Source organism: Oreochromis aureus, linkage group 2 (assembly GCF_013358895.1).
Source record: "Oreochromis aureus strain Israel breed Guangdong linkage group 2, ZZ_aureus, whole genome shotgun sequence".
In the NCBI taxonomy this organism is placed as follows: Eukaryota; Metazoa; Chordata; class Actinopteri; order Cichliformes; family Cichlidae; genus Oreochromis; species Oreochromis aureus.
Genome location: NC_052943.1, coordinates 17551011 through 17576834, shown reverse-complemented (window position 1 = coordinate 17576834; position 25824 = coordinate 17551011). Strand labels below are relative to the sequence as shown.

Below are 25824 nucleotides of genomic sequence, written 5' to 3'. Positions count from 1 at the left end.
TTTTAAAGTAACAAAAAGTATTTTTTGAGTATCAGGTACTTAATATGCAAAATAGTTAAAAATAATAAGTGAAACTGACTCAAATGGAAAAAAAATGTTAGCTGATCTTGTGTTATTTGAGTTAGTAGGACTATTCTTAAAAATTAAGTTTACATCACTTAATTATTTGATTACTTTGAGTGTTTGGGTTTGCAGTGTGCTTCTTCTATACTTATTTACATGATGGCTTCTGTCTGATTTTTTGCATCATGATAGCGACTGCTGGAGCTACAAAGCCAATAAACATAATTTATGTAGTGCTAGGAACCATGATTTCAGTTTGATTGTCAGTTGACCACCACTGTTATGCAGATTGAAATATCTCAATGAATACTCAATGGTATTATGTAAAAAGGGGGCTATGAAATTCATAGAAGCCTGTGTGGGTTCTCTGTAACACTTTCATCAGCTTCAGATTTTCATATTTTAAAGAAATATTTCAACTATAATTTGAAGTATTTCATTACAATTAGACAAAGGATATCCACAAGCACCAGATATGACAAGAGTCTAAAGTTTTTACTTATTTTGAAAATATTTAGCCTTACAAGATCAGTTGATGGGGACATTTTGTACAGGAGTTTAAATTTGTCAGAGGATGAAGTCTGATAATTTTGGTGATTAACTGACCTTTCAGCCAGCATCCACAGGAAGTTGAAAATCTTCACTTCTATGGAGTTGAGTTAAGAACATCCAATAACAGACATATCAGGATAACACAACTGTGTCTAAATCCATGGCTGTAGACTCTTTGTCTTATTTCTTCAATGTGAAGTTTTCCTTTAAAAAAAAGCACAGGACACAGTCTTTTTCTTAAAATAAGATTTTTAATATTACTTATTATCATAAAGATATATTTACACACTTTACAGAAATAGAAAATAAAAACACAAAGCTACGCATGAAAGGAAAAATAAAATAAGTACTCCAAGAGCTAAAGCTTATCTTTTATAAATTAGAAACCAAAAGTTCAAATATGTACACAGTATTTCAACCATTTCTGATACACTTGTTTTATTTATTTATTTATTTATGTCATTTATTTTTGCCCAGTTCAACATCAAAACAGAGACAGGGACTGTACATTTGGCCTGGTGAGTAATATGAGCACACACCATAAACAGGATATAAGTTTCAGAAGTAATACATCGTCTTTCAAATGGTATCTGCTTGAGACCTAGTAACACTGTTGCGATGGTGTGTAAGCCTACACACTGCGTTTCTCCTAAGATTGTTCTGAATGTAGCTGATTTTTGACACAGTGGTTACATAGATGGAGAACGTGTCACAATCAAGGCAGGAGGGGCCTGTGCTATTTTGGGTGTAGGAAGTCTCATTTTGAGGCTCCAAGATAATGACAGATCGTAGTCATTTCTCACGGGAGATAAAATCTAGTTATCCTTTGGATTGCCCAGCCAGTGGAAAAACTGTGAATGCATTGGATTGAATATCAGCCACTCGATCCTGCAGACACCCACTCTGAAGGCCAACATGATACAGTTTGATGGGCTAAGGTAAAATCATGGAATGTGCTGTCTGCCACTTCCACAATGAGTGAAATGTTTGGTTCAGTGTAGAGGAATCTTAAGTTTAAAAAAATAAAAAAACGTGTGTTTTTTTCCTGCAATCTTTTTGTGCGTGAGTGTGTGTGTCGGGGCAGGGCGGTTTGTGTCGATAGCTATTGGAGATCAATGGCTAAGCTCATATTTTAAAACCTGTTTCTAGCTTATTCTCATTTCCACTAGTAACACATATCTATCTCTCTGCTCATCCCCACTCCTTACACACTCCCAGCCAAATGCATTTGGACGAAAATAACTAAACACAGAGGGGGCAAGTTCTCAGAACAAACATTTTTCTACCAGGAAAACATGCTAACAAGTGCATAGGAACATTACTCAGGCCTTGTGATGGTCACAGAGAAGAGGAACTGGAGAGGAAACATTGAGAGGATAGGAATCGTTTCTCTTGTGTAAGCCTTGCTGGAAAAGACCATTAAGGAAAATGGTTTTGCTCCCCGAGCATAATGTATTGGTTTACCATTTCAGTTTGAGCCTAGACGTGCTTGTCCTTCCACACCACAAGGCCCATTAACCTGATGTGCAGGGGAGGGCTGTGGGCTATGATCTACAAGAAAAGAATGCCTGAAAGCTTTTACGTGTCCACGACATATTGTGCTGCAGACTACTTTTCTATTTTGTTACATCCACAAAAGATACAGCTTCTCACACTGTATTCAAAAAAGTAAGCTTTGGACAACCAGCTAGACAAGAATCAGACAAAAAAAAAAATAAAAATGTCACAATACACTGGAAAACCATTCCATACCAAGAGACTCTTGTTTTCAGGGTGTATTTTTCCAGCAGCATAATGGAATTGCAAAAGTGCAGCCTTGCAAACCCATGCAGAGAAGTGTTGGAGCAAAGCCACGTCTATTTGTTGGGACTCATTGACATCGGAGGCTTTGGATCAGTGGGATATTTGGCTTTTGATTTTTGTCTTTTTTGGATTCAACTGATAACCAGGCCGAGATTTAAAAAGGGTTCTGTACATAAACATAAACATTGGTTTGCTCTGGTCTCTGAAAGGGCAGCGTGGCTGGTGCGAATGGTGAGGATACATTCATGAAAAACAGTGCGGATACAGACGTCGCTCGGCTCCGTAACAATAACTTCTGAGATGGGGAAATATTGATTTGAACCCCGTGTCATGACCCAGTCTACTTCCAGCATCCCAACTCCTGTGGCTTTGAACTTTCATCCTCAGCTCATATCTCCTTACTATCATCCCCAATAATACATGAGACATCCTGAGCAAAGCTGTCTCACTCCCGAGGAGCATTAATGAAATCTACATCTCTGTCTGAGAGGGTATGAAAAAATAATGGTGGAACTGAAATTATTACACTTCACAGTGCCCTAGGATTTAATACATTTTTAATCAAGGTGAGCTTGGCTGGGTGGATTACCACTGTGATTTTAGATGCTCTCTTAATAAAAGCATCTCATGCTGGGACTGAGAAGTCTCTGCATTTTATTATAATATTTGCATGAGACATGGCGAGAGGGAAAAAGTGTTGGAAATCTAGGTTAATCAGTTGCCAGTTGCTTATGTGGTCAAAACTGATTTGAAAGAAATGAGTTTGCTGATTGAACTGGAGCGGATTAAAGAAAACAAAAGCAATTAGCAAGTTGCTCTGCACAGCTAATACACAACAACAAAGGATTGTAAGGTGTCTTTTTCTACAGGTCACAGTCCTAATATGTTACATGGTTACACACTGAATCAGCAGGGGGTTCGGAGATTGCAAAGGGGGAAGGGTGCAGTTTCTGTCTAAGCCAATTTAACAATGAGCTCAGACTAAGTGGCCCCGGCCAACCTTGGGGAGATCCATCTGAGAAAGATTAACTCTAGGATTTAATGAGTGTAATGATCAAAGCCGTGACCACCTGTGCTGTGGAAAGGCAGACCAGGAAGGCAACTGTACCCAACATAATGTAGGGAAAGGATCGTGACTAAAAATGACTGAATCGGAATAAATCATGGCTATATTGATGTATACATACGAGGGAGAGTAAAGATACAATATACGAAAATATGCTTATATACGTTTTAAATGTATTGTATGTTTGTGTCTTGTTAAATAAATGCACAAAATAGACTGCTCTAGGACAAGCCTCTATCACAGCACCCTGAGAAAAAAAGAAATCAAACTATAACACAGAAATAAACATAAACAGTAATATATTCCAGTATGATGGAAAGGCATAGCATTTTTGTCAGTGAAAGATATTGGCCAAAGGGTCAAACCAGCCATATGCTGAATGTTAAAACAGCCAGAGCACTACTGGTAGGCTGATCATGGTGGCATATTAACTGAGCTCTTTTTGGTCTAATTTAACTTGTCCTCCTCGTGTTGGATTTCTCTTTGCAGAAATTTAAAATGCATAATGTGTCAGTGTATCAAGACTTCAAACAAGAGGTAATGTGTTTCTCGTTTTCGCCCTAACCTTTCATTGCTTCGCTCCTGGCAGCATTGTGGAGAAGGTTATTATTTGGCACTTCATTAAAAGGCAAGGCGGCCTGTCGGTGGAGCAGACCGCCACTGCCAGTTAACAGTCGTGTAGAGCAGCTGCACGGGGGGCAGCAGTGTGGTGAGAAGGCTGGGGATTGGGGACAGGATTGGGATTTGGGGTCAAAGGTGGGACATGTTACAGAGCACGTCCGTAAACCCCGCCTCCCAAGGTGTTAATGAGTTCAGAAACACCAGAATAGCTTTGGATTAAAGAATCTCCTAAATGAAGGACTTATTCTGTCACTTTACTAGATTGTTTTGATAGTATGTGCTCTCTTTTTAGTCCGTCTTTGCTTTGCATGTGGACGTACTGTCATAAGGAGGTACAAAGCACCATTAATAATGATAATTAAGGGATGATAGTGATGTTATTAAGTTGTGACGCTTTTGCTCGTCCGTTTCAAACGCAAAACCTTTTTATTCCTTTTTCGCATCAGACGTTAAGAGTATCACAAGCGAACTTAATATTTGCCAACTATAAAAACTGACACTGCCCCGTCTGCATGATCAGCGCCCTCACCCGACAGTAAAGCCGTTAAATAGCTACACAGCAATGAAATCAGAGGCTGCAGGAACCTTGGATCCGAGACGTGGGAATACCGCATCGTGGAGAAGGGATGGATGCTTTAGGATTCAGATTGTTTTGACCAGGCTCCCTCTCCACCACATGTCATGCAAAGTGTGTGAGACACTCAGGGAGATTGCTATGATTGGGCTCTATTAAGCAAATAATAAGAAAATTGAAAAGAAAAAAAAAACACTTGGGAGAAGACAGAGATAGATAAGTAGTCAGGGAGAGAGAGAGAGAGGGAAAGAGAGACAGAGAAATAGAGTCTGATAGCTCGGGCTCAATACCCCCCACCCCCCTTCCCTGCCCCCAGTTCCTCCTAGAGCTGAGGGTGAGCGGCTTGTCCTGATTTTTTTTGTGGACAGAGTTGCTTGGAGAACCAGCAGGTGCTATGGACATCACTCTTCAGGCTGGGCAAGCGTAGGCCCTTCATTGCAAGGCCCCCCAAGGCAAAGGAAGAGCATAGAAATCAGAACCTGGGGGAGGGCGCTCAAAGCAGTGCCTGTAAAACAGGAAGACGACACAGAAAAGAAAGTTCATGAGCCCGTGCCATCTGTTTTTCCTAAAAATAATTCAGTCATGCAGACATTAACTTAAGACTATCGCAACATTTTGCCTCAGTTTATTCAGCCAGTGAAGATGAACGCACAAAAAATATTGAGTGATTAACCAATTTCTTTTTTAGTTTTTGTTTTATTTCGAAGGGATAATTCACTGCGACGCAGGGTTACTTCCATTTTCCACTTATTTGACATTTTCAGTTTAGTGTTTGATAGTTTACTCTTAGGCCTTTTGATTAGGATAATTTTAAGGGTGTTTGTCAGGAGTAAGATATCACACCACTTCGTGGAAGCAGTTTTCTCTCCGCCACGTTTACATTCCAGTCTCAGTAAACATGCACCAAAGACTCAACATGTCTGTTGTGTTGGGAGATTTGACCAAACTGATAATTGACTAAAATTGAATATTTTATATTGTTGTAGTCTGGTTTACACATATACAATGTCATTTAAATTACTATTTCCTCATTCAAAAACATATATTTCTAATAGATTTATAGATGCTTTGACATCTGGTTTAAATTTGTAATTTTTTCTATTTATGTTCTATGATAACGATATTTTGAACAATGCTGTTAACAGTGTGCGCTACCTGTTAAAATCATTTTTAATTTTCAGTTTTACTATTCTGTAAATGCAGGATGTATTATTATTAGCAAAATATAGGCTCAGGAATTTTGGCATTAAATCCATCCATGTATTCATCAAACCTTATCATTTTCTGTTGCTAGTACCAATATTTTGTTAGTCTTAGTTTTTGATAATTTTGCTCTTTGTGCCAGATAAACAGAGGTATCTTCATGATAAAAAATGTATTTTAGTCTTTCTGTATATATTTTTATGTACTGATATATTCCTGAGTTTAAAAAGTGTGTTTTTGGCAGTGTTGAAGGTCATCACACTCGATTTCTTACTACTTCTGAACTCACGTGAAGACATTTCAGTTTCTAAAACCTTCTCTGTGTCATACCTTGTGTTATCTTCCGCTTGATAAACTAGAATATAAGTCTGTCCCAGACATGTTTCAACCAGGTTTCACTGCCTTCGACTGGAAGATGCAGCAGGGAGTAAGAAAAACAATTGTGTATCTTGCTGTGAAACACAATCCCAACGTTATACTGCGCTCGGGGCATTGGATCACTTCTTGACAATGACGAAATCTTTGATCTTCCCACATCTTTTATCTTTTCCTGGACTGTGATAGTTTCAGAAGGCTCGGACAACGAGGTTCATTCACTGATAAGAACCTGTTTTTGTTTTGTGATAGCATTTTTCTGAGGTCATGCAATGCCTTGAGACCTGATGTATGGTATATCTAATCACCACTGAGCTGTACTGTTGTTTGTTGTTGTCGCCCCGCTTGGTGTATGGTATGATCTCAGTACAGCAGCCCTCTTGAAGTCATACTCTACCACATAGTGAGTGTATGGGAGAAGATGCAGACCTGATTTACATTGTTTTGATGGGAAACTCTTTTAAAAGATTCATTCACTGAGCTTTCTCACACTCAAGGCCACTAGGGGTTTTCACAAATTGCCTCTGGCTTTAAATCTAAAATATCCCGTCGTCTTTTAGACTGTCACTGGCATGGCTTAGATCCAAGAGTTGTAATAGCATGGTTTGATCTGAGCCTACTCAAAGAAGATGACCCAGGTCGCTCTCTTTCTTCTCAGAGTGGTTCACATCTGGAATGTGTAATGATGAGAAAATCCAGCTTTGCCTCTGGTGTCATAGATAATAAAAGATGAGCTGTTGTTGACAGTGAAATGGGGTGATGTTGCTAAATAGCTCAGAGCTGGAGGATGGATGATGCCAGGGCAATAACTGTTGTTAATCTTTGATATAAATAGTCTGGTAATGAAGTTTTGGCCAGTAATGACAAATCCATAGACAGTCTGCATGTGTAAGAGTCCTGTCCTCAGCTGGATATATCCATTGAACTCGAGCTTTGATCGAACAAACTGCAACTCCAGCTGCTGCTAGAGGTGGTTTTCCCATCATCAGCACAAACTGAAGAAGAAAGCAGGACACATGAGGAAGAGCAAAGCCTTTCAAGCTGCTTGTTGGATAGACTGATGTGAGACATCAGCTCTTGTGAAGACTTAATTCCTTCAGTCAGGCTGTGAACAAACTGGGACTGAAGAACTTCAGACTTAGAGCTCTGATTTTCTTTGGATCATTTACTCAGTGAAGGTTGGTAGTGCTATCACTAAAATGCTGGTAATGGACAGCCCGATTCCCACTGTGGGGGTGGATTGGCATGGTATGTGGGGAGCAATCTATGAATGAGGTGAACTATGAACTCCGCGAGAATGAGGGGAGCCAGAGAGGGAAGTGAACAAAAAAAGGAAATCTTCAGCTTGTTGTGGTTTAAGTGGTGTTTGCGGAGACGGCATTGTGACTCACTGAGCCGTTCACTTTTACAGAGCTTCACAACTTCCTGAAGCTCCCCTCATTATCTGGCCAGAACTCTGGCACTGAACATAAGCTCTGACCACTCAACTCACAGAGAGGATTCTCACATTTTATTGGCAGACCGAGGGAAGTTGTAAGACCCATGCTGTCCTTCAAGTGCAAACTACTTTGGCTTGGTCCTTACTCATTGTTTTCACCTTTAGAGTTCTGGAGTGAGTTCAAAGGAAGTCTAAATCTAGAAAAGTACAATGAAAAATAATCACCTATGATTCACTATAGATTGTAAAAATGGCTACTTTAAAGAAAAGAGCTTCCAAACTTCTGCAGCTTTGATCCTTTTTTTTTAAAACTGATCAACCATCCATTGACACACTCTGGCTGCAGCCTCCCCTCACTACAGATTAAATTTATGGTAGACCTCTGCAGGTCAGTGTTGTATAGTCGACACCTCCTGCAGGGATATTGTGTCTTGTCTCTCACGGCGTCTGAGGCAGCCATGTGGATGCTGTGACACGCTGACATCAGTGAATTTAAATCTGTATGTTCTGTAAATTTGATCATGTTATTTAAATGGCCGTGGTATATTTTAGTTTCCCATTGAAGCTTTATCTGGTTTTTATTGAAACACAGAGTTTGTTTTGGTTCTGATCAATGTGAAAAAGTGATAAGTATAATGTTATCTCAGATCTTGGATGAAAGCTTTTTCACACAAAGCCTTGTTTTATCTGACAGCAAGTTAAACATCCCCTCGCAAGAAAAATGGTGCCACCCACAAACCCAGCTCTACAGAGTATTATTTTTGAGGAAAATGTGTTTTAACTGACTTAACCAGGTGGACAGTAAAGATTTGTTCCAGCTGAATTCGCTCAAAGGTAAGATTTCTAAGTATATCTTTCTACTGTATGAGGAAATAAATGAGGTACACTTAAAAACCACCTTAGTCATAATAGGAAATCATGCAAGCTGGTGGGCTAAGTCTAATAATCTGCTTGCCAACAATAACATCCTTGTGTTGGAGCTCAGTCTGGCTGCCATTAACAGAGTCTTCAGTATTCCTGTAAGAGTTTAAGTTTCCCCTTCAATCCAAAACATCCAAAGGGATTCTGCCAACAAAGAATTTCAGGACTCAAAATAACATTCCCCCTAGAAATTCCTCTGTGAAGTTGGGTTTCCTCACTAGTCAGCAGTTAGAATTTAATATATCAGGTGTATTGGCTCATATTCTCTGGAGAAATGTGGAGCTCTGACTTGACAGAAAATTGGTCTAATGGGCAAACACAGCAGAGATTAGCACATTGTTTCTTTCCACAAGATATCCACAGAGAGTAGAAGCCTTTTACTGCTTGAAACTCAACTGTTTTACTATGGGTTTGTAGCAGCATTTCGTCAACAAAGCCTAATGAGTGGTCAGTTAAAAAACTCACCTTGCTCTAGAACGGCATGGGCCCCTTGTGGGAAAGACGGGGCCGTGGGCGTCTTCTCTTCGAGCTGGTTGGTCTGTGGGTCTGACCGCCCCTTGCAGAGTTTTGCTGGACCATTTTTCTCACCATAGATGCATCTTGCAGCTCTCTGCCATGCACCGTGGAGGCCATGGGACCTGGAAGACACACACAGAGAAAGGACCAATTTAACACCTGAAAATGGTCTTGATGATGGTTTTTCACAATGTTTTTTCATTCAGGATGTCTGCCAAGTCCATCAGAGCCTAAGAAAATATGTCACCGGATGCAGAGAAGAATCACATTGGTAATAGATGAGGAAAGAAGAGATAGACATAAATAAGTGTGTGAGAGAGTGTGTGTGGCCTTCTCTAAGCCCACCCAGTGTTGTAGTTCATCAACTCAGTGTGGTCCAAAGGAAAGCATAACAGATACACAGCCCTGGCAGAAGCGAAAAAACCCCTCAAACCCTCATGTCTCATGTCTCTGTCACCCTCCCTCAAGATTACAAACAAGCACCGAAACTCGTGGAGGTGCATCTCGTTGCAGTGTTTGATCCATTCTTGGGGATGGGTTTAACAGCGTTGGGTCTCACAGAGTGCGTGTGAATGTACGTTTGAGAGTGAACCCAGATGTTTTCAGTCATCTCTCAATAAGTGTGGCCTGATCCCCTTAAGCCACCCCCCCCGTGCTTCATCCCCCAACTCCATTTTTAATGGTTTGGTCCACCCTAAGTGTCTCTATGACCTTTCAACCTATTACAAACTAGCAGAGATCCCCCCATCCCCCCATCCCCAACCTCTTTTTGGGGATCAAGAGATCTTTTCTTTAAAATATTTTGCTGCATATCTTTGTGTGTAACATGATATTTATCATGGGTGATCTTTCACACCACACCCAGTTTGTTCATCCAGTAAAATTTGAGTAAAAGCAGCAAAGGGCTTTGGACATGTCAAAGTGATTAAATGTCATACCAGCAAATATTGCAGGTATTACATGCACAGTGATGCATTTTTCATTTTAACTAACAAATGGATGTGTGCAACCAACCATTAATTTCATATAATATTAAGTTACTGAAATGGAGCTGCACACTGATTGCATGGGCACTCTAGAGATTTCTGACTTGTAAAGATTGAAGGACTCACAAAAGGCAGACTCACATTTTTTTTTAGAATTGAAGCAGAAGATGAAGATATTGTGAGTTGTAGTCTGTAGTATAGGTCATACTTGAAAAACTCTAGGTCCTTCTAACCAAACACAATAGTTTCTTTCATTAAATCCCTCCCCTGCTTCAAAAATAACCATCGCTTATAAACTCTATACCACGGTGTAATCTTAAACTAAAGCAGAGATAACCCCAAAGACATCTCGGGGGTTTTAGAGTGAACCTTTCTTGCTTTAGTAAAATACTTTGTTCAGCAACCTTATCTAACCATAAGACAAAGATTTCTTCAGATCCAAACTGCCAACCTTCCTCCTTTCTTTGGGTGTCTCTCATCAAACAAGCTGATTGACATTATTCACATGAGGTCATGACATTCCCGTCTCCCCTCCTCAGAGAGACTGGCACCATTTTTAGAATTCCCCAGAGAATGACCTTCCCTGCCTTTACAAGAGCTGGGGTGAGGACGCAGCTTAAGATAAGTCAGCCAGTTGACTGCATAGGCTTGTAAAAGAAGAAAATACACTGAGGACAGCACTTGAGGAGCTTAGAAAAGCCATGATGATGCTAAGTTCCCTGCTTCCTTAAGACTGCTTCCATCGGTTTGGTTGCGGCACAGTCATGATATTAAATGAAGAAGGCACAGCTGTGACCCCGAGGATTTTGTCTGTCTGAAACTTTAAAGACTGCCTCCAGAACATCGTCTACTACATTTAAAACCCTCAAGTTTCTCTAATAGCTAAGATCAGTGTGGTTGAATAGAGGGCAACTTTCTTCAAGAGCAGCATTCAAAACAGTCTTTCTGCAGCCTTTATTAATTAATGACCTTCAGCTGTGGCTTTATGAAGACATTTTAAAAGACCAGCTTCCACTGAAAAGGAGGAAATAGAGAAGGGTTTCTAGCTTTCAGGTTTAAATAATGGTGTATAGCGTGACTAAGCCAGACAGCTTGTTGAATGTTTTTAATGTATATCCCTGAAACACCAGACATCTCAAGTTCCATTTCCATGCTAATCTTCTCCAGCAAGCATATTACACAGTATATTTGTGCGCTAACAGTGGGCTAATTCATTGGCAGCAGGGAAAGTCTTGGTTGCATATTTCCGCATCTAAAGCACATCTTTGCCCCTTGGAGCACTAATCTGCGCATTATCCTTTTGTTATTGTTCCAGACACAGTGAATGAGGAACGTTTACTCATTCTGAAGGCATTCGGTTCATTTCTCTCAAATCCAGGGGATTGAATGTTAATACTCTCTGTGTTTGAGAAGATTTTGAGGCTAACAGAAGTTTTATAGGGAGGTCCTGTTTCTCCTCATTCACCCCTGAAACACCTTCAGCATTTGGACACAGAACACACAGAAACACAATGGAGGGAGTCTTCAGCGTGCTTGAAATGAACTTGTTCGTACAGTTTTTTAGAGACAGAGTTGGTTGAAACGTGGCTGGCATTGCTGGTCATATTTGGAGGTGGAAGACATGACAACGGTTTTGAGAATGGGTAAATGGTGCATGGTTTTTGTCAGGATTTAAACATTTAAAACCCTGCCTATTTTCTGTCCTCCTGCCCGATAGCTCTGTGAAGTGAACATGATTTTCTGAGTTAAGAAGAAACATTAAATTGGGGGTTGCAACCCTCCAATCTCCAGCTTTAGAAAGGGCAGCAGGCAGTCCACTTAAAACATACTGACTTTTTATGTCTCACAGTGGTACCTGCAGTTCTGCTCAAAGCTCAACTGCAGCTGATCTTTGAGTGATGGACTACTTTAACAAGTGCTGCAAAGCACACATGGAGTCAGTCACTGTGCAGACTTACACACACTGCAGTGCAAGATGGTAAAGTAATTGTACCTCAGCTCACACAACTCATCATCCTCTCCGGGTGGCTCGGCCTGTCATAACCCAGGTCCATAATGAGACAATTTAGATGTCTCCTACCATGGCAAGCTGTCAGGCACTGCTCGGCACTGGGGTTTTGAAAGGAGAACATCTTGTGATTCTCCTGACAAATCTCAACTCATACAATGTGCCTATGGGATAGAGAAGTGTAATGAAAGCTGCTAAAAATAAGCTGGGCCTCAGTGATAACACTGGCAGTATAGATTAACTCTTGCAGCTTGTAGGGAATGCATCGAAATGTGACAGAAACAACATACATCAACAGCTAGCCTAGGATCACTGGAATACCTGCAGAATGATTATTGCAGCATCTGTTGCTTCTGCAGAAGATCCTTTGATTGTTTCCATGGCAAGTTTCTCATTGGATAACACATATTTCATCTCCATAAACAAAGATATCTCAGCTATCTTACTGCTGTGAAATTGGATCCAGCTTCTGTGGTATCACATTTGATCTTTTCCCATGAGAGATTCACGTGTTTATGTCCAGCTGGCACAACAGTAAAACGGCAGGATAGTATATGTCTTTTCGCGTGTTTATGTCCAGCTGGCACAACAGTAAAACGGCAGGATAGTATATGTCTCGCAATAAGAAGCCTCTTATCTCTACTTCTGATGACCTTGGAGCCCCAGTTTTGCCCTCAAATCTCCACACTTTGTAATTTCCGAATTAAAGTTCAATAAAGAAGGATTTTCAGGAATGACTGTTTATTGTCGGTGCTGTTGCTTAAGAAGGCCAAGCGTGAGGGTGGGTAGAGGAGAAGAAAAAGACGAATGATGAATAGCAGCTGGGCTGCTCCCTGTTTCCAAGCCCTAATTTCACCACCTCCTAAGGTGATATCTGTTATGTTGTGTTTTTTTTGTGATGGCTGGTGCTCTGTCTTATTACAGCCAGGCGAAAAGTCGAATACTGACAGCTTATCCCTGTTGATTCTGCAGCAGTCCATCAACGGAGCCTGGAGAGACATACATCTTCCAGGACTTGTCCATCTAGTCAGAAGAGAGAAGAGAAATAGCTGTCCTCTGGTTTAATGCCAAGTTCATCAGCTGCCCTCATAGCTGGCAAGAGCAACCTATATATCACAGTGCTGTGTCAGTGCAGGAACACAGCACAGCAAATGGGCCAGAGCTGCTTATTAATAGTTGTAAAGCTGATTTGTGTGCATTGACTGCCAAAACGACCACATAACAAATGTCTGCTCTTGTAAATGCAGCTACAGCGTAATGGTTTTTCTGCCACTAGGACATAAGAGATTAAACCAGCCCATGAGTCTACAGCAACAAGTATACAGGGGGGGCTGTGTTCATTAGAAACTGTTGCATCAAATGTAAACAGGCACAGTGAAGAATGGCTACTAAAATGTAATCGTAGCTGTGTTTAATTTTCTTTGTCACCTCAAATTGATTTGCTGTCCTCTTGAATCTTATTTGTTTGTTTACTCGTTGTGCCTCATCACTCACAGTCACACTGATTATGAATCAATTGTGTGCAATCTCAGAGATGCATTTTCACGGTTGGCTGGGCTTTTCAAATCTAATCTCTGCTGTGTTTTGTTTTATCGCTGTCCCTACATCACTCATCTGACACATCTGTGCCTCGTGCGCTGCAGTCTGTACCGATGTATATCAAGCTGTAAACAAATAGCTGGCAGAATGGGAATGTGAAGAGGCATTTTTCTCTGGGCATCAAAAACCTCATTAATGTCCAGGATTATCAAGTAATGTCAGCAGCTATTATAATTAACAATTTTACAGACATTCATGGCGTCCTGAGGATTAATCCTTTGAGAATCTTTCTGCTGTCCCAAAAGTGCCTTTTTGCATTCGATCACTGAAATACCACAACACGACCAAGAAGTAATGGCCTCGATTTTTGCATAAGACTTTTATTATTTGTAAGTTGAAATGTTTGATCCCATGTGAGGATGAGTCCTTAAAGTGAACATATTATGTCATTTTCAGTTCTATATGTTTATTTTTGGACTCTCCTAGCGCAGCTTTGCATGATTCACAGTTCAAAATAATCCTTATTTTTGTCATACTAAACACCGGTTCCAACCCTGCAGTCTGAAACAAGCTTCTCGACACCAGTTCCTCTTTATAGTAACTTTCGTCTGATTGGGTGCCCCCTGCAAACATAAGGTTTAAACAGCAGGTGGGTGGGGCAGAGCTGTGCACTTGACATACTCATATTAAGAATATTTTTTTTCTTGCAGTGCCAGAAGCAGAAATAAAGCCTGTCTATCTTGAAGCCTGAGATTTTTCCCCAAAGGATGCTCAGAGTGTATATGTAACAGAAATTAAAGAAATCTTAACAGGTTGTCTTTAACTTTCCATGTAAGCCCCTTCACAAAATTATTTACACTCCCATCATTCTCAGTTGTACTTCATGTAAAGTGCTTAAATCCTGTTACCTTAAAGAAGTGCGGTTGCTTTTCTTTCCAACCTCCTTAGATTACTATGACCTGGGTGACTGAGAACCCACACAGACTTAAATCCTGTTAAATGTTACAATAATGACTAGTTAAAGTAAGATAAACATTATATGCTAATTATCCCTGAATGTTAGTGTTATCGTTTAAAGCACATTAGATGCTACAAGTAGTATTTTGCTCAAAGTACAGCCTCAATGAGCAGCTAGCACAGCTGGAGACTCTTAGTCTTATTTCTTGTGTCTCTCGGGGTTAAAAGCCTGTTTGCATCATTATTGGATTAAATGAGAGACACAGAACTAAAGCTCTTGTCCTCTTTGCACAATTATAAAAGTCTTATAAACTTCACTTGAACATTAATAATATAAAAGTATTCCTCATTGCTTAACAACATTTTTTCATTTAGGCTCAAATGAAACAGGGACTAGTATTATAGTATTTGTTTGTTGTATACACAATAATGTAAGGACGGTATCATTATTTTTTTCTGTAAGGGAGATAGTTGTTGCTTATTATGGGACTGTGTAATTCTTACGGGTAACAAAACAATATTTGCGTTAGTGGGAGAGAGGAAGAATAAATACCCTGGTGTGTGTAGCCATGGTTATTACATGACGTTGGAGGCCTGCTGTCTCCATCGTGTGCCTCTCTCCTTCATTCACTAAAAGGAGAGGAGCAGTCGCTTAAGCTAATGAATCCCTCTGTAGCACGCCTTTGCCACAGACATACTAACCCACACTGCCAGACACAGACATGTCATCGGCAGAGATGCTCCCACTACATAAGCACATTAGGGGATCAGGGTTATTAAGCTAAGGATGAAATGTGCTAATTGTGCCAGATACAAGCCAAACATTTTCTTTAACCTAGAATAAGCCTCAGCTCTGCTACAGCATCACACAGCGGATTTGCTCGCTGCCTGACAGCCTCCCCACACATTCATCCTGCACATATGGAATGGTGCCTAACTAAGGAGGACGTCCCTTGTCGTTTATCCTGTACAATCCAGCATTTAGTGTCGGAAATGCTGCATATTGCATTCCTACCAGTAAGTCTGGGCTTTGGCAGAAACTGGTACCAATTGCTTCCCGACTTTCAGACCACGTTACCATGGCAGCCACCATGAAAGGCGCTCAGTTTGGAGCAAAAAGAATGACATTGTCAACCGACCAGGTTCTCAATTTACAAATTTCACTGCACTGAGTCTGAATGCCAGATCAGCCCTCTGGCTGAGTCTGTGGTGTTTTTAACCTCCTCTGTGGGCCACTGCACTTGGAGTGTTCCTCTCGGAGGAGAAGAGGGGGGGTTTGTTTTGGTCGTGAGCACTTTCTTTTATTTCTGTCGGGGGCTGTTTGATATGCAGCATTGTTGTACTGTGATAATACTAGGCTTGTGGCTGAGCTAAAGGCTGGCTTTGTCCACACAAACTCCACCGAGGAAACAAAAGTGCATGAAAAGTTGCTCCTATTACTGCAGCTTTCAAACTTAACCCTGTGTCCAGCTTACTCTGAAAGTTACCCCCAAAACTCTGAACTAAAGGTTCAGAAGTGATTAAAAACAAACCGTGCAGCTCTCTGGTTTCTGGCTTTTTTACAGATGTGCCTTCAGCTGCCTGTGAAGTGTGATGCTGTATATACTCCTGAATTAGAGAGCGTATGAAATGATGAGGTGTGAGACTGGTGGTCTGCTATGATCAGAGCACTATGAGTTCAAAGGGCCAGGAGCAGCAGCAGCAGCGTTGAGCCAGCTAATGAAGCCACTGCCTCTCCCCACCACTTGACTGCATGTTGGTTTATTCACAGCCCGCACTACAGCTGAAGAGGTGAATTTGTGGCTACAAGGTTACTGCAGGTTGGAAGCTGCTGCATGAACTAAGTAGTCCGAAAAGGAAACATAAAATAAACTCAAGAGGAGATTTCTTTTTACAACTTTCCACTAGGTGTGCCCAAACAGCTGAGGGCAGGAACAGGAGAGATGCTTGCTGCAGCTGCTGCTGCTGCTGTTTCCGCTAACATCAGCGGGGGTAAATCTCTGCGCATGGCAGCTACAGTAGGTAGGTAAGGATACCAACCATTGCCCTGATCTCTAGAGATTGCACGTCAAGGGCAAAGGGATCCTCCAACCATCCGTTTCCATGGGCACACTAATCAGATGTGAAACACAGCCCCTCCCTCTCCTGTGTCATCACCCCCCCATGCTGTGAACCTGCGTTCTGCGTTCCCATTTGAGATGTGGGAAAAAGAGAGAAACAGAAAGAGGGAGAGAAACATCGCTGCAAAGGGTTCACTGCAGCTTTTAATCCAAAGGAGACCATTGCCTTTCCCCATTGCATATACAGAGCTATTAAAGGAAAATAGCACCTACATTGCATCAGACAGTGTTACCTGTCAACCAAACTACAAGGAATAGTATAGAAACCTGAAGCTTAATGCTAAAGAGTAGTTCACAATAAGGTATTCCTATATATAGAAATAATCTGTAGGAGTAAATCTTGCATTTCTGCTTTAATGTTTTCCACTTCTGTACATCTATAATCCAAAGTGTCTCCCCTATAAAAATGATATACTGTGTATGTGGCGTGCAGAGAAATGACATTTGGTTAAGGGCAGTGCAATGAAATTTAATAAGCAATTTCATCACACAGATTTAGCAAAGAAATAAAATTGTAAAGACTTTTACTGACAGATTTAGCTGCACAGTGCTGCAGGTGAGCTGAACTTCTGTGTTTATTGGCCTTCTGCGTCAGCGAGGTTTCCGTCTGCTCTTAGGATAAACTGTTTGCCTGATGTGCATGCATGTTTATGAATTCCATATATTGTTTTGCTTTCCTTTTTTTTTTTGTCAAAAACATCTGTTCATGTTCAGGGGCTCTGAGTACTGCAGAGTGGGCTGTCTTCATCAATGAATGAGGCAGAGGCACACAGTGAGGGGCCAGGCCCTTATCCATGGTATTCAGTCAGTGGCGGATCATTTCATTGACCAGCGTTTAAATGTATGTGTAGGTGTGAAATAGTCTCCCAGGGAAAATAACATTTGTGATCAAAGACTGCACAATTGTGATGAATAATGCATGATTTCATAAATGAGTGAGTTCTCAGTCACTGAAGGTACCCAGTTGTGTGGAGGTTGTACATTTCCCATTTCCAAGGACTTAATTTAAGTCGAGAACATAAGGTACATGACAGTCTGAAACCACATGAGGTATACCACAACATCCTATAATTCCCTGAGTATAAGTGAGACATGCACATCGTGTTGCCTGAGGCTTTGAGTTTAAGCAGATCCCAGTGGGGGAGTCACTAAATGAACCCAAAATCTAAGCAGTGCGGCTACACTTCCATAGCCCCAATCCACACTGCCATCTTCACAGCACTGAAATCCCTCATCTGAGGTAGAACTGCCAAACATCAGCCAGCTGTGCAGCACTTTTAGCCATAGATGAAATCTCACTATCTAAAATGCCATCCATAGAGATTTGATGTTAGAGGCGACAGTACCCTAAGCAGTATTTATTAAATTCTGTTTTTGCATAACTGTTTGGTCCTTAAATATGTACTTCTTCCACAAATGATGTCTTTAAAGTAATACACAAAAGTCATATTTTCCTTTTCTGGCTTTTTACAAATCGAGTATGAAAGTAATTAAGGCACCTGCTTTCCCAAAGACCACAGTATTTATTCTGCGGTCTTGCAGGCTGTTAATAAAAATGTCCACTCAGATCTCGATCAGGAATCTGATCTGCTGCTACAACCACTATAAATGTAGCACTTAATGTTCAAAAAGAGAGCCATAAATCAATTTAATATTGGACACTGGAGGAAAAAGGGGCCGATTTTGAAAATATCTGGCTCTAATTAAGTTGTAAGGAGTGCCCCGGGCCTGATGATAGGGTCTGGTGATCACATGAGCTCTGGTTAACACAGGAGCCCCTTAAACTAACGCTTATCCGAAGCTAAAGGGCTGTGTTCTCAAAACTCAAAGGAGATCTGGTCTCCAATAAGAAAAGGAAAGAAAATGTAGCTTAACAGAAGACTTATTTACATAAAAAAAATGCCATTATTATCCATTACTGCAGGCTGAAACATCCACTTTGAAATTTAAGGTGTAGCTGTAGCTGTCTCTTCACAATCCAGGTAACATCTCTTCCTGCCCATCCTTCTCTTTTGTGTCTCTTGGACGTTCTTTAACTCCTCCCTTTGCTTTTCTACCCCCTTCACTGGATTAACTCTCAAGGGAAGATCTAAGTGAGTAGATTTATTCATTCAGTGGGTTCTGAATCACATTACAGCAGCACAGCAGTCACATATGCCAAAGTCTTCAACAGCTGACCTCTCTGGGGAGTGTTCACCCAAAGGTTAGCCTTATATCCCTACCAAATGAGTTATGATTTTTCACTAAATCTCTTCCTCAACTTCCACTCCAGAGCAATTATTTGTGAGTGCCAGAATGCCATTTTCAAAGCTCATGTTGGGTGACATTATACAGGTCTCAGAAAGTTTTTTTATGTGCTTCTCACAGAAACTTCAAGGAACACTGAATCTCACATCATAAACCCAAGCATGTTTGGGTGATATTGAATGAAAATAGTATTGTTTAATTAACAAACAGATTAGAATACCAGCGTATTTTAATCTATGCAGTAAAGCAGCGCTGTCTATGTGCTGTTAAATACAGACCGCAGTGGTTTAACGCCTTATTTATGCAATGTCAACACAGAAGACGTGAGAACCTCATGTATAATAAACTATGGGTTTGTAGCTGTTAACAAGCAAATCCAGATACCTGCAAACTGTGTTTACACTAAAGTGATGGTATTACTGTTTATATTGGATAGATTTTTTTTTCACCAAGTAAGAAATATTGTCTCTGTCAGAAATTCCTGATGCAATTTCCCTCTTGGCTGTCCATAATTACAGTCTAAAGAACATGATATACAGTGCAATATATCAGCACATCCATACAGTATAAGTAGGAAAGAAAAATAGCTGACAGCTGACAAATTTATTTTCATCCTATGTCCCAAAGTCAACCAGAGTGCATATATATAATCATAAAAACATTGTTCTGGTGCTTCTATTTAAGCCAACAGAGAAGTCAACAAGAGGAAAACAAATCACTCTTTACTGAGACTCCAAACTCTGCTTAGATTGGTCAATGTCTGCGTTTGTGTCTGCAGAAGAGAAACTACAGTGATGCTGCAGGTCGTTGGATCTATTTCACTCTTAGGCTGCATCAAGAGGAAATCCAGGTTCTTCATGAAACAGATTTTATCTGACCCTGTGGATGCGATATAAACCCAACTGGTCCTCACAAGCTTCTGTGCCTTAAAAAGGCTTTGTGATTCTCTGTAATCCTGTAATAACCTTTCCACTGCTCCCCTTTTGACACAACTGTTTGCCCGCTATTATTATATTATCCCTGGACATCTGGAAAAGTTTACCTGCTTTTCTTTTCTCCACCGTAATAACGTCCACAGGCACAAACACCTTCATTACTTTAGAAAACTGGGGGATTATGATTTAAAGCTTCCTGGTCACGGTAGGTTTACATCTATAGATGTTGTTTAACAAAATAATCACACCTAACTAGCCAGTTTTTATGCCTCTATGTGACTTAATGAGTGGCTGCATGTACTTTGACCCGTAACACTTGGCTGAGCATCTGAGCGAGGCTGGAAAGAGTACAGTATGTAGATGCATGCTGGTAGCACTGAGCAGCCAGCCCCAACAATACATCAAAGTTTAATATGGAATAATAGCACTGCTGACAGCTCTCATAAAATCGCCCCCTTCCTAAGCAGACGGTTTCTCTACCAGATAATGGCTCTAATCTGGTCCTCGTGCCCCGCTCACACTTACCACAGCCTCACCTGTTCATCCCAGGCTTCACAATTGACCCTGTGTGTGTGTGTTTGTGTGTGTCTGTGCATGTGCATATGCTTGTCTGAACCAGCTGCTATTGTTTTTACCCCAGGTGAAGATTGGCAGGGTGTTTCCATGGCACAGAAAAATTAAGCTTTGATATTTTCTAAGAGGCTGTGACAGACGCGAGACTGAACACTGTTTATACCCCAGTTTTTAAAGTTCCTCAGACGCAGGAAGAGTGATCGGCCTCGGGATGAATTATGGATACCACATGTCCAAAGCTGGAGCCTACTCTTGTGCCAGAGTGCTTTTCAAGGATGGGTAATTGAAGTGCGCTGCTAAAGGATGCTAATATTACATAGAGAAGGCCACAGCAGCTCTTTTAGCGTGCTGGATGAATATCGTAAGTAGCTTTAGGTTGTCTAGGTGAATTGCCTGTTGCGCGAGGAGTTTTTGCTAATATGCATCTGCACCCATAAATGCAATCAAGGCATCAAAGCTCACACTTCCCCACCCTATATCAGTCAGATCCAGATCTATATTCACTGCTTCCTGCAAGCGCACACACAAACACACACACATACACACACACACACAAACATGCTTTCTCTGCCTTACTCTCTATGTATCTCTTCTTTCTTAGACACACATGTACACACGCACAGATGCCTGAGAAAGCGAAAGCCCACTGAACTGGAAAAGCATTTGTCTCAAGATGAAAGGCTTCACACCCACTGCCTACATGCAGAGCCTTTTCCGACACCTTCCCGCGACAGCGCATACTGTAGCAGAGGCTTGTGCTACGCAGGCACACTCCAGCTAGCATCCCTCCCCACACCCATCAACGCTGCAACACACTTGCATCCCTTCCTCTCTCTTCGCTCCATTTCTCTCTCTTCCTCTCTGTCAATGGAGCTCTGGTACTACAGGAGCGGCCAGGGAACAGAGAGGCGCATAGGCGGCATGACTTGAACGATGAGACGGATAAGCTGCCATGAAAGCCCGAGGCACAGCAGCCTTCTTTTCCCTGTCGCTGGTGTAGCACGGTGGGCTCTCAGGCGTGGAACATGCTTAGCCACACGCAGGGCGTGAAAAACGACACTGACCATGATGCAAGATAATTGCTTCCCATTTTACTCATGTGCTGAGAGCCTCAGACAAAAATAGCATGTCGCTGTAATGAATGTGCTGGGAAGCATGGGAACCGTGAGTGCTGTGGCCACGGATCGATACGGAGTGGACAGCATCTTGAAAGCATAAAGTCTACACAGTATCTCAAAACACAGTCTGTACAGGACCTAGCAGCATAAAGAGTCTTACAGTGAATATGCTTAGGCCTTTATGCTTCATAATGTAGTCCAAATAGCATGCCAGTAGGCTAAATGTTATAATAAATGGTCTATATCCAGCAATATGGATCTTACATATGTATTAAATATCAGCACAACCTGCCTATGTGTTTTTCTAAGCAGCTGTACTTGGTGGGTAGGTGATAAACCCAAGAATAGTCTAGACATTTACACAGGCCTAACTGTTGTTTTTTCACACCATAATGTTACCTGCATCAAATCTGCAGATTGTCTAAACTGCGCCCCTCAGGATCAATTTACTTCCATGAACTACCAGAGTGGATATGCCCTCTCGCTGTTTAAATGTCCCAAGTCAGTGTTTTTGTTCCAAATTGCACACATTTGAGGTCCACAGTAGAACTGATATGTTGTTTAACAATGGCTCCAGAGACGCAACAGCACTTTACGGAATTTTACTGTGACAAGGCATCAAGCCCGAGCCCCTCCAGAGACAATCCACGCATCTGGGATCTGAGTTCCCCTCATTGATGCGTATAACAATTACAGTCCTCATTATCATCACCACGGGAGGTACGCGTGCATATATATATATGTAGGGTGCTCTAATAATTATATAGGACTTGGTTCAGATGGAATACATCAAGCAATAAATGAACCACTCCACCTTACAGAACATGTGCCATGCATATCTTATATTTCATAACAGCCACAAACATCCATACATCCAGGATATGCATCACTCAGCAGCAGCTCAACACATGAATGCCCATCAATAAAAAGCTCTTCACATTTCATCTCTTACAAGCACACATCAAGGTGAGGCAGGGAGGAAAACGATCAATCCAGGCTAGAACCCACATTCAACTTTATCTTAAAAGCCATGGCAGTACAATAGCAGACAGTATAACCACTGCAGTGCAGTACTGTATACAACCAGGTGCTGATATTTATTCCTGCCTTTCAGAGCCCACACAAGGCTAACCATGCTGGGTAACTGATCAACTACAGCTGCCTGCACAAGCCCAAGGCACACAGAGAGAGAAATATAAAGCAAAGGGAGACGACCAGCGACAAGACTGGCCGCTCCTGTACTCACCAGCACTGGCAGAACACAGCAGAGACACCAAGAGCACAATCACCAGCGTCAGGATCTTCACATTCATTTCTGCACTCCCCTCTGGCTCTCCGCTAGTCACTCACTGATATACTGTAGTGGTGTGTGTGTGTGGATGGGAGGGAGTGAGAGAGAGAGAGGGAGAGCAGCTGAGCGAGCAAGAAAGAGAGAGAGAGAGACTGTTTGCTCCCCTGTGTGTGTGTGTGTGTGTGTGTGTGTGTGTGTATGAGAGAAGTGAGTGTGTCAGTTTGTGGGAATGCGTGTGCGTGCGTGTGGTGGCTCCCTGACTGTGCCTGTGTATTTGTCTAAATACGTATTTGTGTATCAGTGTGTGACAGCGCCACTCCAAGACTGAAGGCGCGTCTTTATCTGAGCTCTCCCACGGAGGTGTGTGAACGTGAATCTCTTCTTTTCTTCTGTCAAAGAAACGCCAACGTGAGTTCAGCGGAGCTGTGAATGTGCTGAAAGTCAGCCTGCGGGTCTGCCTGTCGGTGTGCCTCTGTGCGTGTCTGTGTGTGTGTGTCACTCCTGTTTGCCTTGGATAAGGAGACTAGTTGGTCATGTGGCTTATGTATCATTGACTCTGTGGGTCACGGAAAAGCCCCCCTTGCCCCATCATCACCCACCATCTCCACCCCTTTTCCTCAAACATGCAAGTGCACACGGCTGATGAAGGAGAAGGAGAGAGAGAGAGAGAGAGGAAAGGGAAGAAGGAGAGGGAGGAGTAGGGAGGTGAAGGGTGTGTGGTGGGGGGCACATGCAGGTTTATGATAATACCCAAACAGATGCTCTTGTTGAAAAGTCTTTGAATTTCAAAAAGGGCTGCTTGCCAGGAATCCACAAATCAAAATACCAGCTTATAAGGGGAAGTAGATGAAAGAAGGGAAGGTGTGAGATGAGGTTCATGCTTTCCTGCTTTTGTATCTCCGCCAGCTGTATAGCCCTTTCTTCCTCATACTATTCTTTGCCCTGGCAGTCGTGTCTCGCCAAAGGTACGACTTAAATCATCTGTGCCGTTTGAAGTTAGCGTCCGTGACACTTTGGAGTAAATGCAGGAAAAAACTTATCAGACTCTGCCTGATTCTATCTCTTGCATTTGTTTCACTACCCCTGAAGTCATTTGTTTTATTTTGTCACACAGATTATATTCTTTCTATGAACAAAAGCTGCACGAGAGCCAACGCCCTGCATGGCTAGAAAATAACTCAACTTATTTTTTTTTCATCTGTTTATCAGACAATAAACAGGAAAGGTTGCATTTCTTGCTGTGAATTGTGAGAACTGTAAGCAAGCACTAGAACTTTTCTTATCGCTTTTAGCCATTGAGCAACATGAAGGCGACATGTTCTCCATAGACTCTTGGGAATAAAATCATTCAGGAAGGGCCATAAATTTTGTATGTATTATATTATACATACAGAATATTTAAACGCTACAGTAATGCTGAACTCCACCCTATAACAATCTTTTATACTGCGCCCTGGTACAAGGAGCAAAACGATCGGATCCAATTAACGCTCAGTAGATTTGCAGCCTTTAAATGATAAAATACTTATTAGTGAATGAAGCTAATTTTTAATCTCGAACATGATTTTTTTTGTAAAATATTGTTTATGTGGTGTGAGTTTCCAATAAGCCCCCAAAGGACTGCACTTGCACGTGATAGATGGACCTACTTTGCTCACGACTTACAGAGACAACCCCTCACCCACCATAATCCTCCACACGACTTCTTTTCTATGTGTTGTCACTAAACAGTCACTTTGGTGGTGTAGACCTGAGAAAAGGGGCCCCGTGACCCTCAACTCCACATCTCCCGCTTCGCACAGCCTGGCCATTGTCTTCCCGAGGCCCCGGGTCCCAGAGGGCAGCATGTCCGTGCCACCCACTTGAGATCCAACAACAAGAGCACCTTCCATTTTTACATGCAGCACTTGAAGCCTTCACTTCATGTGAAGCAATCCTCTCACCTCGGGGGGTGGCCGAGCCCCTGGGGCTAAAGATGCTTATCCAAGCCTGTCCTTTTTTTAGCTGAAAGATAATTCGCCCAAGTGCCTTTAAAAGAATCTGTTCACAGCATTTTCTCAGAAGTGCTCACTGATCATTGACAGAAAGAATGGGCAATTCTTTCCAATTGTACATAATGAGAGATACTGGGGATTATAGCGCCATTACCAGCCCACTTAGTAGTTAGGAGTAGTTAGGAGTAATTCAGAATTCGATTTAATACAACATTCGAGGATAATTTCAAATCTATGCAGGATAACCGCCTGCGGAGTTCTTTCAAATTAACAGCTAAGATAGGTATCAAGGCTGAAACCGAAGCAGATATCCAGAATGTGCAGAATCCAGATGCTAGTCATCATAATTCATGACTGTGGATTTACTTGTCATTAAAACGCAGGTTGGATAGTAATAAGAATGTGCGAGACATTATAAAGTTGGCAGCATGGCCTCAAACATTTGCACTCTATTAGCTTTAATTGTCTTAGCTTGAAGCAAAGCCTGTAATGAAAATGTAACAGATGGTGTTTCCTTAGAGTGTATCAGTGGACTGTGTGCCAGTGGAGGATTGCCGCCTCACATCCAGGGATATAGAGCGAGTCCTGGCATCACGGCGCTGGCAACAACAGTCTGAGGGCAGCAACGCTTCCACATGTGCCTCAACACAGGAAACACTTGGCTGTTTACAGGAAGCTTTTGTTGAAGGAATGCTGTGGATGGCTGGATTCGGTCACTGCTGACGACTTTTCCTGATTCCTGAGTTTTTAATAACAGATAGACATTCCTAAGATAAGTGTTCCATGGATGATGGAGAAGGGATCTTTCAAAGATAAGTCAGCGTGTGCCGCAGGAACTGTCAACAGGTGGCCTCTCAGCTGTGGCTAAACTGGTCGCCTGATCTCAGAGAAGATTTGTTGCATTATTTGCTGTATTCACAATTA

At 41.7% G+C, this 25824-nt stretch overlaps 1 protein-coding gene and 1 long non-coding RNA gene across 2 annotated transcripts in view; one reads left to right on the top strand and one right to left on the bottom strand.

Annotated features, from left to right (window-relative positions):
- Nucleotides 1-25499, top strand: part of LOC120442803 — a 37050-nt gene extending 11551 nt beyond the window's left edge. The window contains exon 3 of the long non-coding RNA XR_005614939.1: nt 25420-25499. This is a non-coding gene — a long non-coding RNA (uncharacterized LOC120442803). The remainder of the gene's footprint in view (nt 1-25419) is intronic.
- Nucleotides 853-23407, bottom strand: apln (apelin). Its single transcript, XM_031736378.2, has 3 exons — nt 22862-23407; nt 9082-9254; nt 853-5184 (listed from the first exon to the last, which is right to left on the bottom strand). Exons 1-2 carry the CDS (start codon nt 22926-22928, stop codon nt 9088-9090), a joined length of 234 nt encoding a protein of 77 aa, XP_031592238.1. The 5' UTR covers nt 22929-23407; the 3' UTR covers nt 853-5184; nt 9082-9087.
- Nucleotides 25500-25824: the final 325 nt, after the last annotated feature.